The 19,598-nt window shown below is 38.5% G+C and overlaps 1 protein-coding gene across 3 annotated transcripts in view; it reads right to left on the reverse strand.

Annotated features, from left to right (window-relative positions):
• The window catches only part of SUGCT (succinyl-CoA:glutarate-CoA transferase), a 765,791-nt gene that overhangs the window by 722,536 nt on the left and 23,657 nt on the right, over positions 1 to 19,598 (reverse strand). For all 3 annotated transcript variants that reach the window (XM_080818391.1, XM_080818390.1, XM_080818392.1), the window contains exons 2-6: positions 16,390 to 16,441; positions 15,124 to 15,197; positions 8,061 to 8,146; positions 7,482 to 7,532; positions 269 to 389 (exon numbers count right to left, since the gene is read on the reverse strand). In XM_080818391.1, the coding sequence (XP_080674517.1) occupies positions 269 to 389; positions 7,482 to 7,532; positions 8,061 to 8,146; positions 15,124 to 15,197; positions 16,390 to 16,441 (384 nt within the window). The remainder of the gene's footprint in view (positions 1 to 268; positions 390 to 7,481; positions 7,533 to 8,060; positions 8,147 to 15,123; positions 15,198 to 16,389; positions 16,442 to 19,598) is intronic.

Consider the following 19,598-nt stretch of genomic DNA (forward strand, 5'->3'; position numbering starts at 1 on the left):
TGTCTGTAAAATATCAATAGAAAAATTTGCAAAAAAAAACACAAACAAACAAAACTACAGGTATACAATTCAAGAAGAAATACAGACAGCCAATAAATACATGAAAAATCTTCATTTCAGTTACCTATAATGATTAATTAGAGGGCGAGGGTTAGGGAGAACACAATCACTTCCAGAAAACCAACACGAGCAAGAGGTTTCTTACAGGAACAAAGAAAGCCAACTCACTGGAAAATCTATTCATGACAAGAGTGTGGGGTCAAAATACCTGTGATGGAACAGTAGACGATGTGAGGGGCAATCTTGTCTATATCTTCATATCCAAGGCCCAGAGCAGACAGTCTGCCAGGGACGTAGTTTTCCACAAATACATCACAAACAGCTGCAAGCTGAGGAAGGAGGGGAAGATGAGTCAGACTTCTTAAGGGACTTCCAACCTTTAACAAACCCCCACATGACACAATTTGGATTGTAGTAAGCACAGTTGATCCTCACATTGTAATAGCCCAGAAAAATCACAGGAAAAGTAGAATTGCAAAGTAGAATTAAATGAACATAAAGGCACCAGTGGGTCAACTACTATGAGATATTACGGACAATAAGACAATGGCCACTAAAATATGCAGCAAATATCATGGTGTTAAGGGGAGATGCTTACATTAAATGTTAAGACCAGACACATGAAAAAATGTTCATCATCACTAGCCATCAGGGAGATTCAAATCAAAACCACATTGAGATACCACCTTACACCAGTTAGAATGGCCAAAATTAGCAAGACAGGAAACAACGTGTGTTGGAGAGGATGTGGAGAAAGGGGAACCCTCTTACACTGTTGGTGGGAATGCAGACTGGTGCAGCCACTTTGGAGAACAGTGTGGAGATTCCTCAGGAAATTAAAAATAGAGCTTCCCTATGACCCTGCAATTGCACTGCTGGGTATTTACCCCAAAGATACAGATGTAGTGAAAAGAAGGGCCATCTGTACCCCAATGTTTATAGCAGCAATGGCCACGGTCGCCAAACTGTGGAAAGAACCAAGATGCCCTTCAACGGATGAATGGATAAGGAAGATGTGGTCCATATACACTATGGAGTATTATGCCTCCATCAGAAAGGACGAATACCCAACTTTTGTAGCAACATGGACAGGACTGGAAGAGATTATGCTGAGTGAAATAAGTCAAACAGAGAAAGTCAAGTATCATATGGTTTCACTTATTGGTGGAGCATAACAAATAATATAGAGGACAAGGGTAGATGGAGAGGAGAAGGGAGTTGAGGGAAATTGGAAGGGGAGGTGAACCATGAGAGACTATGGACTCTGAAAAACAACCTGAGGGTTTTGAAGGGGCGGGGTGGGAGGGTGGGGGAACCAGGTGGTGGGTATTAGGGAGGGCACAGATTGCATGGAGCACTGGGTGTGGTGAAAAAACAATGAATACTGTTACGCTGAAAATAAATAAAAAATTAAAAAAAAAAAAAAAAAGAAATATCTAGGTTACATGGTCCAAATACAGTCTCAAGTAGCTTAGATAAAAAAGTTAAAATACATGTACAAAAATATATGAAAAACAGGGGCGCCTGGGTGGCTCAGTTGTTAAGCGGCTTCCTTTGGCTGAGGTCATGATCCCAGGGTCCTGGGGTAGAGTCCCACATCGGTCTCCCTGATTGGAGGGGAGCCTGCTTCTCCCTCTCCTACTAACCCTGCTTGTGTTCCCTCTCCCGCTGTCTCTCTCTCTCTCTCTCTCTAATAAGTAAATAGAAAAACCTTTTAAAAAATAAATTAAAATATATGAAAAACATCCTAAATCTTTAGAAGAAACTAGATACAATGTCTTTGCTATTCTCATCCTTACTATGTAATATTCCTCATTACAACCTGCACATATGGGTACTTAATACATATAAATGTGATTCAGAAATCCTTTTATACTTTTCAGATGCTTCCTTTCCAAAAAGTTCTAAATGTATTTAATTAACCGTAAAAAAAAAAAAACAACTATTAAACGGTAACCCCATGTAGGCACTCCTGCCGGCAGTAAAGGACACAAACTACATCAAACACATGTAGGTTTCTACATGGGTCAGCTCTCATTGCACACATTCTGCATGGTGCATTATGTAGTACCTTACACAAATGGCTTTTAATGAATTATTTTTAATTTTAAAAAACCCTGTGTGGGTACCTCAAGAAGTTAAACATGGAATTACCCTATGACCCAGCAATACCACACCTAGGTATATACTCAAAAGAACCAAAAACAGACACTCAAAGAGGTACGTGTAGGCAAATGTTCATAGCACCATGACTCACAATAGCCAAAAGGTGGAAATAATCCAAGTGCCCATCAATAGACAAATGTACCCATAAAGTAGAATATTATTCAGCCATTAAAAAAGGAACGAAGTTCTGATACATGGTACAACATGGACAAACCTTGAAAACATTAAGCTCAGTGAAATTAACCAGACACAAAAGTATAAAACTTGAATGATTTCACTTATATAAAATATTCAGAATAGGCAAATCCATAGAGACACAAAGTAGATGAGAGTTTATCAGGGGCTGGAGGGAGAGGGAAGTGGAGAGCTATTGCTTAACAGGTACAGTTTCTGTCTGGGGTGATGAAATATTTTAGAAACAGATAGCAGTAGTGATTCACACTATTATGAATGTAACTAATGCCACTGAATTGTACACTTAAAAATGGTAAAATCGGAAATTTTTATGTTCTATATATTCTACTACAACAACAAACATTTTAACTGTGTAGGCTATTCGTATTTTCAGAACTTGTGGAACCCTAAATCACATCTCAATCTACATTAAATATCCAAATGGACCACAAATAAAATTCACTGTTTCAGTAAGACAAAAAAATAAATATAATGAATAAGTTATGGTAATTAAAAAGTATTAAAAATATTTTAAGTACTCAAAATAAGCAGATTAAAAAACAATATACATGACATTATCTCATGTTTTGGGGAAAAATGAGTATACAAGGGTATAAAGAGATTTGACATGATACAGTAAAATATTAATTTTTTTCCATGAACATGTATTAGTATTTGTGTAACATGACAAAGATTCTTTTAACTATCAAGAGCTGTGCTCAGAGCACCAGGCAGTCTGGCTCTATCACATTATTAAAAAAATATGGAACAGGTGAGTTTAATAGCTACACATTCCTTTTTTTTTTTTTTTAAGATTTTATTTATTTATTTGACAGAGAGAGGCAAAGAGCAGGCAGAGAGGCAGGCAGAGAGAGAGGGGGAAGCAGGCTCCCCGCTGAGCAGAGAGACCAATGCGGGGCTGGATCCCAGGACCCTGAGATCATGACCTGAGCCGAAGGCAGAGGCTTTAACCCACTGAGCCACCCAGACGCCCCGAGCTACACATTTCTACTCATAAAGATGCACAGTAGTTTTTAAGCTTACCCAAGAACTGAGTATGAATGCATTATAATATTTATAAAGAACTATCCCTAAAAAAGTATATAGTACAGAAATTTTTTTCTCCATTTTATAAATATTTATTTTAAAGATGTCTTAGCCGCTTGCTAGATATTGATTCTTAGTTGCTCTGTCATTCAACGTATTCTCTCCTTCTCTGTTTCAGGATATTCACCCATTTCAAGATCATGTATGTTTCCTAAAGCTTCACCTAATCATCCATAACAATTCTAACACAAGAGTGTTAAAATCTGGGGCACCTGGGTGGCTCAGGCAGTTAAGCACCTGCCTTCGGCTCAGGTCACGGCCTCCGGGTCCTGGAATGGAGCCCTGCATTGGGCTTCCTGCTTAGCAAAGAGTCTGCTTCTCTCTCTCTCTCTCTCCCTCTGCTCCTCCCCACTGCTCATTCTCTCTCACACTCTCTCTCTCAATTAAATAAATAAAATCTTAAAAAAAAAAGGGGGGGTGCTAAAATCATAACATCAGAACACTCCCTCTGAGTTACACTGTTTCCCACTCTAACTACAAGCATTATGTATGACAATTGCTTCAAAGGAGACCAATTATTTACTGGCATTTCCCAAATACAATAATCTACTAAGAAATAAAGTGAGAAGGGGCGCCTGGGTGGCTCAGTGGATTAAAGCCTCTGCTTTAGGCTCAGGTCATGACCTCAGGGTCCTGGGATCAAGCCCCGCATTGGGCTCTCTGCTCGGCAGGGAGCCTGCATCCCCCCCCCCCCGCCACCTGCCTGCCTCTCTGCCTACTTGTGATCTTTCTCTGTCAAATAAATAAATAAAATCTTAAAAAAAAAAAAAAAGAAAAAGAAAGAAAGGAATTGAGAAGACTGGTTTCCAGTTTTACTGCTGATCACCTCTTCCTCATCTAAGCGATCACAAATCACCTAAAAAACCTATCCTAGAATCTGGCCCAGAATAAAAAGCAAGCACAATTTTGTATGAGTTAGAGAAGCTACTATCTTTTTCTTTCTAAAACAGAAAAAAGAAAATCCCCCATCTAGCCAAAGAGTAAATAAGAACTAAAATTAAGTTGAAATACAGAGTATCTAATTCTAAGATCTCTTTGTTAGATATAATTTAAGAACACAGTGGAGAACAGAAATAGAAAGGAAAGTGATGATAATAATTTAGCCACATTGCTAAAGAAATCATAAAGTAATTTTTTAAATGTTATATCAAAGAATATGCTTATTGGCAGGAAAAGTATTCTGAAAGATTTTAGCACAAAGTTTCCTATCTTCCACTTTAAGATAGTTCACGAGGCACCTGGGTAGCTCAGTTAGTTAAGCATCGGACTCTTCATTATGGCTCAGGTCATGATCTCAGAGTCATGATCAAGCCCCACACTGGGCTCCATGCTCAGTGCAGAGTCTGCTTGAGATTCTCTCTCCCTCTTCCTCTGCCCCTCCCCCTGCTCATGCTCTTTAAATAAATAAATAAATAAATCTTTAAAAAATAAAATATATAAAATAGTTTAAAATACACACACAAACACACACATAGGTATACATATGTAAATAAGCAAATACAGCAATATATTAACATTATTGCATCTAGGCATAAGGTTGAAGAAAGTTCATTATACTCTTCTTTCAGCTACTTTGTATGTCTGAATTTTTCATAAGAAAATAAAATCCAGGGACACCTGAGTGGCTCAGAGGGTTAAGCCTCTGCCTTCAGCTCAGGTCATGGTCCCAAGGGTCCTGGGATCAAGCCCCACATCCAGCTCTCTGCTCAGCAGAGAGCCTGATTCTCCTTCTCTCTGCCTGCTGCTCTGTCTACTTGTGATCTCTCTCTCTGTCAAATAAATAAATAAAATCTTTTTTTTAAAAAAAAAAAGAAAGAAAGAAAATAAAATCCATGACATTGCTCTTTGGAACATATCATGTGCACACAATAGTTAACATAGAGAATTATTTGAAATATAAATGATATGTCAGTAAGTTACCAAATCATATTGCTATGAAAATACTGGGCTCTACATAGATTTTCTAAGCAGTTTTGTTTTTTGCTCAAGCTGTTTCTAGTTAGCCTAGTAGACAAAGGAGTCATATTTTTTGAAGCTCTCATGTATCCAGCTGATTGCTTTGTATGCTACTTTGGAACTGTTTCTATAAACTAAACTCAGTATATTAGCAATCATAGCCACCATGGTCTGAATAAAGAGGCTGTTTTGCTACTCTTAAGCTAAAAGAGAAATCGATGCCAGAAAGCTTAAAAAGACTAGGCAAAAAATAATTTTTTCCCTAGGCAATAAGATATATAACATGCTAAAAGCTAAAAACATGTAACTAGCTAAAAGCAACAGATATCGATAATGTCCCCATACAATCTATTTAAGTTTAATATGACTTGAAATGTACATTACTATTATCAATCAGACATGAAGAGAAATCAAGCTCATAATGAAAGTTAATTCAGGGGTGCCTGGGCATCTGCCTTCACCTCAGGTCATGATCCCGTGGTCCTGGGATCAAGTCCTGCATCAGGCTCCCTGCTTAGCAGGAAGCCTGCTTCTACCTCTCCCAACCCCCTTGCCTGTGTTCCCTCTCTCGCTGTCTCTATCTCTGTCAAATAAATTTAAAAATTTTTTAATTATAGGGTCACCTGGGTGGCTCAGTCATCTGCCTTTGGCTTGGGTCATGATCCCAGGGTCCTGGAATCGAGCCCCGCATCAGGTTCTCTGCTTGATGGGAGGCCTGCTCCTCCCTCTCCCACTCCCCCTGCTCTGTTCCCTCTCTGTCAAATAAATAAATAAAATCCTTAAAAAAAATTTTTTTTAATTATTAAAAACAGAAAAAGAAAGTTAATTCAAGGTTGAATGTAAATGTAATTCAAAGTAGAATAGTAAAAAACTGGCAAGATCCAAGGACAGCGAGAAGGAAGTCTTAGAGATTTGTTTACTTTGGTCAGAATCATACATGCAGTCCTAAAATACTCAAAAGTACACTTATGCATTAGTAGCAAGAGTTATGAATTCCACCTATTGAGAAGCTCTAATGAAACCGCAAACTATTTGCTCAATCAAATCTGAAACCTTGACTACTTAGGATAAAATATCAGAATGCTCTGAAATAGAAGCAAAGAGGCAGGAACTGTGACCACTGAAGATGATACTGAGAGACAGAACAGAAAGAGAAGACTGAAGGCAAGAACAATCTTAAAGGCAAGAAAACCTTAAGGCAAGAAAATATTTAAAAAAAAAAAAAAAAAAAACCTGACATCACCTACCTGAAGTCACATAAGCTATTAAGTAAAGAAAGAAGGATCAGAACCTCCGCAGTGGAGAACTAGGTGCACCAAAGCAGTACCCAATCTTGCCCCTCAAGCAAAGATGCTGAAATCAGCTCTGGACATATTAGCCATCTAAATAAAGGTTAGAAAAAGCTTGGGCTCTCCAGTGATGGAACCCACATCACCGGGTTCAAACCTCAGCTCTTCCCTTTACCAGCTATGTCCTCTTTGGAGCATCCCTTGAGCCCCATGAGACTCACTGCCCTCCCATCAAAACGAGGATTCTAATACCCATTTACAAGTCAAATCCTGAGGATCTGAGGGAATAATATATGGAAAGTGTCCACAGGGTAGAGAAATATTATACAAAACATATAAGAAATTAAAAAGCAGGAGTGCCTGGGTGGCTCAGTGGGTTAAAGCCTCTGCCTTCGGCTCAGGTCATGATCCCAGTATCCTGGGATCGAGCCCTGCATCAGGCTCTCTGCTTGGCAGGGAGCCTGCTTCCCCCTCTCTCTCTGCCTGCCTCTCTGCCTACTTGTGATCTCTGTCTGTCAAATAAATACATAAAATCTTTCAAAAAAAAAAAAAGAAAAAAAGTTAGAAAGCAAATTTTACTTACAATAAATGTAAAGTTAAATTCTTAAATGACGTTTACAGGAAAATTAGCGATTGCCAATGAAATAAAGTTTTAAAACACTTTAACTCATGTTCAAATCCCCAGTTACAACCCAGGCAGTAAGATATCTTCCATAGAGCATACTGTACCTCTTTGATGATTTTCACCCCTTTTGGATCCTTGATATTAACAGCTATACTCTAAAAATTAAAATATATATATTAAAATAATATAAAGGTTTTCGTATTACTGACAGTTCAATAAGGAAGCCATTCAAATCGTATGTTCTCCTGTTAAAGCAAGTGTATTTTCCTCATGAAGAAACATTTGAATTATCTTTACTGATTTTATTTGCAATGGAGATATATTAGGATGATAGCAAGGATTCTAGTAAAATTTTTTCAAATAGTAATACCAAGTGTTAGGCAATTAGCAATCTCTGAAAGAATAAAATGTAAAGAATCAAATGATTTCTTTCTTCAATAAAATTATTCCATTATAAACCATTATAAATTCTCATGAAATAAGTTAGTAGAGAAGGAAAATTAGTAAAAAGCTCTCTTGTTTCTATTTCGTAACTAGTGAATGAATAAAATTTCACCTTCTTTTAAGTATTAATTATATATACAAGAAAAGGATAGAAATGAATGAGCCAAGATAATATCAAAAGTTTTGTTATTACAAAAGAATTATATTTTAAAAAGCAAAGAAAGAAATTATATTCTTACTTTTTTATTTCGATTAACACTGAGGAAATAAGTACTTTCTGTCCCCACAAAAGGTGGTCCCCAAGTTCGTGTATCATCACCAACTCCTGAAAATATGAGTAAGAGCAATTAATTTTTAACTCTTAAACATCATGAGACATCCAAACCAACATTCAACCATCATATACATTCACAGATGCCTACACAAAATCACCTCAATCCAGTGGAATTAAGCAATCCACAGGGGCCATAAGAACTTGTTCCAACTCTCCAAACTCTACCTTATTCACTAAGTCCTACTGTATCATCTCTCACTAGAATCCATCCCTGAAAGTCAATATCCAGAAAGAAATATCTTTTAGCAGTCTTCAGATTTAATAAATGGCAAATTTAAAAGAAAAAAACTACTTTCAGTTTTTGGCAAGCAAAAAGTAAAAATCTTTGGCACTTTAGGTCAAAAAGTAAAAAGCTTTGGTAGTTTAGTTCAGCTCTTTCTGTGTTTCTTGGCATTAAGTGTGCAAAGAAATGCTGAGTCTGCAAAAGATTTTTGTTAAATAATTAAGCCAGAATAATGGTAAGCGAGATTTTATAATAAAATGGCATCATAAATAAATAAATAAATCTTTAAGTTTCTGTGAAATCCCAGAAATAAACCCAAGCATACGTGGTCAGCTAATATATGACAAGGGAACCAAGAGCACTCAATGAAGAAAAGACAGTCTTTTCAACAAATGGTGCTAGGATAATTGGATACTCACATGTAAAAGAATGAAACTGAACCTGTAGCTTACACCCTCATCACTCACAAAAATTAACTCAAAAAGGATTAAAGACTTAAACATAAGACCTAAAACCATGAAACCCCTAGAAGAAAACATAGGAACAAATTTCCTTGACATGGGTCTTGGTAATGATTCTTTTGGATTATCAAAATCCAAAGTCTGGATTACAAAAAGCACAAGCAATAAAATAAAAAATAAACAAATGGAACTACAACAAACTGAAAAGCTTTTGCATAGCAAAGGAAACCATCAACAAAGTGAAAAGACAACTTATGGAATGGGAAAAAATATTTGCAAACCATATAGCTGATAACAGGTTAATACCCAAAACATACATAGAACTCATACAACTCAAATAAAAAAACAAATAACCCAATCGAAAAATGGGTAAAGGACCCCAAAAGATATTTCTCCAAATAAGACAGACAAAAGGCCATCAGGTACAGAAAAAGAAGACTGACATCACCAGTGATTATGGAAATGCAAATTAAAACCACAGTGATATAATCATCTCACACCTGTTAGAATGGCCATCAGCAAAAAGACAAGAGATAACAAATGCTGTTGAGGAAGTGGAGAAAGGGGACCCCTCCTGCACTGCTGGTAGGAATGTAAGTTGGTACAGCCACTGTGGAAAACAGTATGAAGGATCCCGAGAAATTAAAAAGAGAACTACAATATGATGCAGCAATTCCACTTCTAGGAATATAGCCAAAGGAAACAAAAACACTAACTCAAAAAGATATGCGACCCTATGTTCATAGCAGCATTATTTACAATAGCCAAGTACGAAAACACCTGTGCCCATTCATGCATGCATCCATCAATAAAGTTGTAGTATATATATACAACGGAATACTATTAAGCCATAAAAAATAAGGAAATCCTACCATTTGTGACAACATGGATGGACTTTGAAAGCATTATGTTAAATGAGATAAGTCAGACAAAGACAAATATTGTACGATCTCACTTATATGTGGAATTTTAAAAAAAAACAAATGAACTCATAGAATAAGAGATCAGACTTGTGGTTACCAGAGGTGGAGGGTGCAGGCGGAGGGAACTGGAGGAAGGTGGTCAAAAGGTGTAACATCTAACACTGCTATATGCTAGATAGGAAATTTGTTAAGAAAGCAAATCCCAATAGATCTCATCATAAGAAGAATTTTCTTCCTTTTTTCTTTTCTTCTGTCTTTTCCTTTTATCATATCTCCATGAGAGGACAGATGTTAGCTGAACCTACTGTGGTAATAATGTGGTAATGATGTACGTAAATCAAACCATCATGCCATGTGCCTCAAACTTATACATGATGTATGATGTATGTTGATTATTTCTCAATACAATTAGGAAAAACATTTGTGTTATAGCAACAAATCATGAGAGGCAAAATAAGTTACTGAACAGCAGATTCATTTAATTTCAAATAGTATTCTAGAATAAAATTTTAGTCAACTAGGTCTTGCTTCAAAGGAGAAATTTAAAACCACCAAAATATAGGGTGTATTTTTCTGGACATCTACTTCAAGTCATATGTTTGTGTTAGATTCTGTAACTATAGAGTTACAGAAAATTTTTCCTTGGCACAAAAAGCAACTGACAATGTAGACAGAACTCAGAAAATCCATCAATGATTAAATGGCACAAAATAGTATCATTTAAGAATCTTATAAGGCCTGATTAAATATTGGTAACAGAAACTAATCACTATGAGGTGCCTGGGTGGCTCAATTGTTAAGAGTCTGCCTTTCACTCAGGTCATGATCCCAGGGTCCTGGGATGGACCCCAGCTTCAGGCTCCCTGCTTGGCAGGGAGCCTGCTTCTCCCTCTCCCACTCCCCCTGCTTGTGTTCCTCTCTTGCTGTGTCTCTCTCTGTGTCAAATAAATAAATAAATAAAAATCTTTTTAAAAAATAAACTAATCACTATATAAGTAATTACAGTTAAAGACTGGCCCCCAAGAAGAGACTATTTGTGAACAGAGTTAGACTTTAAATTCTAATCTCATCTAAATAATATAATTAACCCATTAGCCCATTAGACTTTACCACTAAAACTGATCACGAAAAGCAGACATAACCTTTTAGAAAAAAAACAGAGGCCAAAGAATGACTCATTTATTAAAAAATAATAACAACAACAACTTCCCAAGAGAAAAGACAGAACACAGGCCAGAGGAGAAAAGAAGCATTAGTTCCAGGGGCACCTGGGTGGCTCAGTCCATTAAGCATCTACCTTTAGCTCAGGTTATGATCCCAGGGTCCTGGGATTGAACCGCGTGTCCTGTCAGACACCCTGCTCAGCTGAGAGTCTGCTTCTCCCTCTCCCTTCCTACCCTCCCCCACTCGTGTGCTCCCACTCCCTCTCTCTCTCTCTCTCAAATAAATAAATAAATAAAAACTGAACAAAAAAAGAAGACACATTATTTCTAACTGGAGATGAACCAATAACAAAACAAAGAAATCAACGGTAAGCATCAAATGGAATAGCATGCTCAAAATAAAAGGGGAAAACGTGAACTATAAGATCGCAGAAAGGCACTCTTCCAGGAATAAACCAGTAAGAGGCTTCATGGCAGGTGTGAATCTGGATCTTCGGGATCAGACAGGACTTCTCAGAGTAAAGAGAAAGTCCAGCCACTTCTACTCTCTTCTGAAGCTTTCAATACACTAATTTTCTTAAAATAAAGCAACATCAAGGTAGGGCTAAAATTAGGTAATTTTACATGTTTACATTCATCTCTCAAAGTGGAAATAATGTCAGGAATCTTAATTGGAGGCCTACATGGTTTTCCTACCCAGGGCTTTAGAGAGGATCAGTGGCCCCTGGAAAAAAATCAGCATGGACGAGAAATAAAGGCTAAAGGTCACAGACTGGGAAAACTGACCGTTGAAAGATGTTTTATTGGACCCACACAAAATTTAAAGTTTTTAATTAGCTGCCATGATTTCAAAGTCTGGAGATCTCATATAAAATTTCAGACTGCTTTTCTTAAAAGATATTTTGACACATTCAATCCATTCAGCAAATATTTATTGAGCACCTACTACGTCACAGACAGTGCTCTAGGCAGAGTACTGCAGTGAACAAAGGACCGCACACACCTCTGCCCTCATATTCCTGCCTAAAGACCACAAGCCACGAGTACCAGCAGCATCATTTGCTGTCCTCCCTAGTCCACGTTGCCCAGCTAAGTAACTACAGAAAGAAGAGAAAGAAAATCTATGGGCTCTTTGATTTCAAAAATAAGAATAGTCCAAGTTCCAAATCAGAAAACTATAACCTGGGTGGCTCAGTCGGTTAAGGTCTGCTTCAGCTCAGGTCATGCTCCCAGGGTCCCGGGATTGAGCTCTGCATCAGGCTCCCGGCTCAATGGGGACTCTGTTTCTCACTCTCCCTCTGCCTTTCCCCCTGCTATGCTCGCTCTCTCTCAAATAAATAAATAAAATTTTTAAAAAGGGAAGGAAGGAAGGAAAGAAGGAAGCAAGCAAGCAAGCAAGCGGGATGAAGGACTGGAAGAGTAGCCTGAGAAAAGACTAATTCTCTCCTGAACTTTGAAAATCCTGCCAAATTACTTTTCCTCAGATCTGTGTTGAATAACTATCTCAAAACCCGAAACGGTTAAACACATAATAGGAACATTAAAATGCATCATGCAGGGGCGCCTGGGTGGCTCAGTTGTTAAGCGGCTGCCTTCAGCTCAGGTCATGGTCCTGGGGTCCTGGGATCCAGCCCTGCATCGGGCTCTCTGCTCAGTGGGAAGCCTGCTTCTTCCTCTCCCACTCCCCTTGCTTGCGTTCCCTCTCTCTCTCTCTCTCTCTCTCACTTTGTGTCAAATAAATAAAATATTTTAAAATAAATAAATAAATAAAATGCATCATGCGGAAGGATTAAGGGAAAGAGACAAATCAGGAAAAAAACAATGAACAACGACCTACTAGGAACAAAGCTCAATCCCAAGTGTATGGTTATGGGATGTAAAGTCCTAGACAAAGGAAGGTACCTCCTACTGAAGAAAGCAAAACGTACAAAGGAGAAACAAGGCCTACATAAAGAGGGAATAATGATCTCTAACATTAATATAAACATAAACGTTTAGACTAGCGATCAACTGAAATAGCAAGAGAAAGTAGACCTGATGCTCCGTCTAGGACGGGAAGACCCAATGGCTGAAATGAGAAAGTGCCGTGGTATTGAATTTGCATAATAACATGGAAATCAAAGTTTTATGAAACCTGGAAAAGACAAAAAGGGTATTCAACCAGGTGCGCCTGGGTGGCTCAGTGGGTTAAAGCCTCTGCCTTCGGCTCGGGTCATGATCTCAGGGTCCTGGGATTGAGCCCCACATCGAGCTTTCTGCTCAGCAGGGAGCCTGCTTTCCCCCCTCTCTCTCTGCCTGCCTCTCTGCCTACTTGTGATCTCTGTCAAATAAATAAATAAAATATTTTAAAAAATTAAAAATTAAAAATTTTAAAAAAAGGGTATTCAACCAGAAAGCAAACATTATTCAGCATGCATCCCACAACAACCAAATGTGATGAACATCAGTGACCAGGTAAACGAAGCTTTCGTTACATCTGGAAAGCAGGGTTCACCAGGCTCTTCCACCACCCGGAGCCCGATACACACAGGGTCAAATAAATACGATATAATAATACAGAGTATTCTCCATGCTGATCAGAGAATCTTCTGCTAATTGCTTTGGCCTCCTAAGAAATCTAACAAGCAGAAAGTTGCATCTTCTACACCATGTTTTCTACTTTATAGTGTTTAATCACTTCTGGGAAATTAATAAGGTGATGTAATTATAAACTAGTCTTTTATGAGTCTTGCAGATATACGCACACTATTCAAGCCTAGACCATTTTCACTAATTCGGTAATTCTGTTCCATATCCATAAGGATCCAACTTGAAGAATAATTAATAATGCTAAGTTTTGAAACCTTCCAAAACAAGCTCCTTATAGGGTGATACGGAGGCTATGGAGAACATGGACTCTGCCCTTTATGTGCTTGTAGGAGAGAAAGAGCATACAATAATTTCTTTCAATAGTAAGTATTGAAGTAACTTTCAATAATAGCATGAGCTAAACACCCAAATACTAAGAAGGCACCAAATAAAAGTGAGAATTGTGTACACCGAACAGATGAATTCGGCGGACAAAGGGGAAAGAAAAAATGGGAAAGATGTCAGATGAAAAACAAACCCAAAGAACTGATCTCAGTATCAGTGTTCCTCCCTCAAAATGTTTACAATTATAAAATGAGAAAATGTTTCTTTTATTAAAAACAGAAAAGAATGACTTATATTGGAGTATCTGGGTTCCTTTTGGAAGGACACAGATTCCTTTTCCTTCTCTCCTCCCTGTGTGTCCTGCGTCTTCCGTTTTACCCTCCCCTCCTCCCGGCCTTCCCTTCATCCCCCAGCAAGGAAGGGTGGTCAGGCCAGCTCTAAAGTCAGTCTCAGTGGTAGGCTTGTGTGAGGCTAAGGAGGGCCGGACCAGGGTGAGTGCGTTCATATTCCTAATCAGCTGTGTGACTTTGGACAAATTGCTTTACGTCTCTGTTTCTCTGTGTTTATAATCTCGGAATAATAAAGGGTCAGCCCATAAGGTTGTAGCAGGGATTAAATAAATTAATACAGGCCTAGTGTTAAGACCTGTGCCTGTCACTGCAAGTGCTAGTAGCATCACTGTCACTGCATGGTGCATCTCAGTCTCTACTGGAGGCTTTCAGTTACGTGTGAAGGGCCTGGCTAAAGCCTTAAAACCTGGCACTTATAAAAAGTAAGAGGAGGGGCACCTGGGTGGCTCAGTCGTGAAGCGTCTGCCTTCAGCTCAGGTCATGATCCCAGGGTCCTGGGATAGAGCACCACATCGGGCTCCCTGCTCGGTGGGAAGGCTGCTTCTCCCTCTCCCACTCCCCTCCCCCTGCTTGTGTTCCCTCTCTTGCTGTGTCTCTCTGTTAAATAAATAAAATATTAAAAAAAAAAAAAGAGTAAGAAGAAATCGCTAGTATAGGTTCAGAGGAAAGTAAGGAATGGAGAGGAAAAAAAATAATCATTTCGTTTCAATTCTCCCATCATCCCATATACAGACACGTGGTTATTTTAAAAAAACAGCTAAAAACTGTAGTAGTCTGGGGCGCTTGGCTGACTCTGTTGGAAGAGCCTGTGACTTTTGATCTCAAGGTCATGAGTTCAAGCCCCACGTTGGGTGTAGAGATTACTTAAAAATAAAATCTTTAAAAAAGAAAAACCTGTATGAGTTTCTATGTTTTAAAGAGAGCAATAGCTTTACCTGGTCTTTCCACTTTTATAACTTCTGCTCCAAGATCTCCTAAATTCATAGTAGCAAAAGGTCCCGCCAGTACTCTACAATATTAACAATGATAAATAATTACCACCTTGCAGATTTTTATATTAATTCTTAATAGCTCACTAACATAGATAAACTCATACAATGATAGTAAGAATTAAAATTATTAAAACTGTTCAAAAATAGCAATTTGGCACTATGTATTAAGAGCTTTAAAAAGTATATTCCCAGGGCACCCTGGAGCTCAGTTTTAAGCATCTGCCTTCAGCTCAGGTCATGATTCCAGGGACCTGGGATCGAGCCCCGCATCGGGCTCCCTGCTCGGTGGGAAGCCTGATTCTCCCTCTCCCACTCTCCCTGCTTGGGTTCCTTCTCTCACTGTGTCTCTGTCAAATAAATAAATAAAAACTTTAAAAAGAAAAAAAAAAGTATATTCCCATGGGGTGCCTGGGTGACTCAGTTAAGCATCTGCCTTCAGCTCAGGTCATGATATCGGGGTCAGGAGCTCAGGGTCCTGGGATCGAGCCCTAAGTCAGCGGGGAGTCTGCTTTTCCTTCTGCCCCTCCTCCATCATGAGCACCTGTGCTCTCTCTCAAATAAATAAATAAAATCTTTCCAAAAAAGTATATTCCCGTTGATGCAGTAATTCCACTTACAGAATTCTACGCTAAGGAAGAAATCCTAAGATTTCCTGAGGCAAGGATTTATGTAAAAGGAAACCTAATTTGTAATTGTGAAATATTAGGGGAAGAGTAATTATATGACGACTATATAATAAAGTATCATCTTACATTTTTCTGGAATTTTGAGTGACACGGAAAAACCCTCAAAATACAACATTATCTTTTAGATGTGGGCAAAACTGTAATTTCAATTTTTTTTAAGATTTTATTTTTTATTTGAGAGAGAGCATGAACAAGGGTAGCAGCAGAGGGAGAGGGAGAAGCAGCTGAGCAACTGAGCCAAAGGCAGATGCTTAACCGACTGAGCCACCCAGATGCCCCCAAAACTATAATTTCAATATGGTTCCAATTTTTGTTTTTAAAAATATATATATAAATATGCAGATTGGAAAAAAATGTACAAATATACTCATTGTTCTTAGAATTATGAAATATAAAAAAATTGTCTTTTTTGTTTTCCTTTCTAAAACTTGATAGTAAGCAATATAATTCAAAAAATAAGTGTATTTTTTTTGGAAAGAAGGGAAATCTTCAATCACCAAAACACAGATAAACCAATACAAACCTTGTTAGATCCAGAATTTTCACACCCTCCAAGGGCTTCATATTGTCAGTATCTGGCAAAACACAGAAAATATTTTAAGAGTATTGATTACTAATTTTCAGGAGGAAGAATGGAGAATTCTTCGTATTGTGTTTTAAGTAATCTGTATCACTACCAAAAACATAAGTTTTCCTTCACAATATTTCTGCTTTCTATGTAGCACAGAAACCTTGACCTGATTCAGTGAAGTCAACCTATAAAAATTACAAGGGCTAAAAAAAAAAAAAAAAAAAATTACAAGGGCTGATACACAGTTGATGAGGTCCATAGCTACACCTAAGATAGTTTGTCTAATGACAAATAAAAGTAGTGGGGGAGGAACATCCGGCTGAGCACAAAGGATTTTTAGGGCACTATGCTAATATAGGTTGTAACGCTAATGAATCGTTGAGCACTACATCAAAAACTAATGACATGCTATATGTTGGCTAACTGAACATAATAGTTTTATATATATATATATATGATATATATATCTTATATATATATAATGTAACAAACTGAAACAAACGTACCACTCTGGTGGGAGGATACTGATAAGGGGGGATGTGTGCAGGCAAGGGACATGTGGGAATTCTCTGTACCTTCCTCTCAATTCTGCTGTAAACCTGAAACTGCTGTAAAAAAAAAAATAATAAAAAAGTCTTTAAAAAATAAAGAAAAAGTGAACTAAACAACAAAAAAGGAACAACAAAGACCTCCACATACCTGTTCCACATTAAGACAGGGAGACAATATGAATTTTTTAAAAGTTTATTGAACAATTTAATAAACAAAAGTTTATTAAACAATCAAATGTATACGTCCTTTTTCTCTTCACCCACCCATAAAAATAAGTAGGTCAACAATTGTATCACTAATTCACTAAAAACATTTAACATCAATATTAAATCACAACATTAAATTCTTGCCAAATGGTTTACAAAGTTTATATCATGATGACTGATACCAAGCTGAATTATTGGGGAAAAATGATGAACTACTGGTTCAGTACATTTTTAAATCAGACTATTTTTTAGAGCAGTTTTAGATTTGGGCAGTACAACTGAGCAGAAAGTACCAAGAATTCCCATGTACCTCTTTTCCCACAGGTACATAACCTCCCACACTTCGAACATCCCTCACCAGAGAGACACATTTGTTACAGCTGATGAAGATACACTGAAGGGTCCCTGTCACTTAATTTACAGTTCACTCTTGGTCTTGTATGTTTTATGGACTTAGACAAACACATATGGAATGTACCAAACATTATTATATACAGAATCGTTTCACTGCCCTAGAAGTCCTCTGTGCTCTGACTACTCAGCCATTCCTCCCCTCAAAACTCCAGAACCCAATCATTTTACCCTATCCACGATTTGCCTTTTCCAGAACATGATATAGTTGGAATCATACAGTAGGTAGCCTTTTCAGGTTGGCTTCTTTATGCGTTTAAGTTTCCTCTATGGCTCAACAGATCATTTCTTTTCAGGGCTGAATAATACTCCATTACCTTGATACATCACTTTATTTATCCATCCACCTACTAAAGGACACCTTCATTGCTTTCAAGGTTTGACAGTTATGAAGTAAGCTGCTAAAATGTTGTGTGCACATTTCTGTGTGGACTTAAGTTTTCAACTCATCTGAGTAACTATCAAGTAGTACCGATTACTGAATAGTATGGTAAGAGTATGTTTAGTTTTCCACTCCATCTTCCAAAGGAGCTGTACATTGTTGCATTCCCACCAGCAATGAATGAGAATTCCTTAGTTCAACACATTTTTTTAAAAATCTCAATGCAGCTCCATCACCAGTGGAAGTTACAGGAGTCACACATTTACACATACACCATTACAGTCTTGAGAAGTATCACAGTGGCACAGTCATTCTTAGCTAGGAGGGCCCCCAGGCCACACTGCTCTAGGAAGAAATAAGCAAAGGGCATTTTGTCCTTGAAACCAGCCAATGTATTCTTTTACAATAACAAATTGCTATCGCAGCAGTAGGAAATATGTGAAGTCTATGTGACTGGTGCATTATTTTCTTGGAAACACACTTATGTAGGAAACTAAATTATACGCAGAGGATAAACTGATGAGCAGAGGATCGGAAAAAAGGGAAGTAACTACAACAATGTTCAATGTGGTAAACAGCAGTGGCCTCCATGAATCACATTTCCAGACATCCACACGCTTATACATTCTCCATCCATGCTGGCTCTGGGCTTGGACAACTGCCTTGCTTTAAGCCAAGGGAACATTACACAGTAGGGCTTGACTTTCTGGAACACTTCCACCTTCAGATGAAAAAGCAGAGGACGAAAGAACAATGGAGAGAGGCTTAGCCATCCCCGTCTGTAGCTGTCCCAGGTAAGGTCCAGACATGTGGGTGAAGCCATCTTAAAACACTCAGATCCAGGGGGCGCCCGGGTGGCTGAGTGGGTTAAAGCCTCTGCCTTCAGCTCAGGTCATGATCCCAGAGTCCTGGGATCAAGCCCCACATCCGGCTCTCAGCAGGGAGCCTGCTTCCTCCTCTCTCTCTGCCTACCTCTTTGCCTGCCTGTGATCTCTGTCTGTTAAATAAATAAATAAAATCTTTAAAAAAAAAAAAAAAATTCAGATCCAGCCAGGTGAGTCTAGCAGGACACTTATATATGTCATGCCCCTGCTCGAAATTCTCTAATGGCTTTCTACCAAACTTAGAATGAAACCCAGCATCTTCCCAAAGCCCGCGGATGCTGCTTGCTCTGGCCCTCTGCTGCCTCTCCGGCCATGACCCCATCCCTCCCGCCCAGGCTTCCCGGGCTACATTAGCCTTCTTGCAGTTCCTTGAACATACTGAGCATATTTCTGTTTTAGGGCCTAAGGCAGAAACAGAGCTGGACCACCAAGATTCCCCTTCAAAGAAGGGAATTTCTGCCCAACCTACAAGAAGCACGGTTAACTCACAGCTCCAGCATTGGTTTCCTCAAAGTCCACCTTTCCTCACTCAGCTGAGAGCGCTCTGTTCTCAGGACAGTCCCTGGTCAAATGACGGAGCAAAGTTGGGCAGAAAGGCCCGTTCATTTCCTCCACCCCCTGCGAAATGTTGTATCAGCTGTCCTGGGTGTACTGAATTTGACAGGTGCATGCAAGTCTGATGGTTCGTCTGCCCAATCCTATTTCTTTCCTTTCCCTTTCATGGGT

This window comes from Martes martes (assembly GCF_963455335.1).
Source record: "Martes martes genome assembly, chromosome: 11".
NCBI classification, from domain to species: Eukaryota; Metazoa; Chordata; class Mammalia; order Carnivora; family Mustelidae; genus Martes; species Martes martes.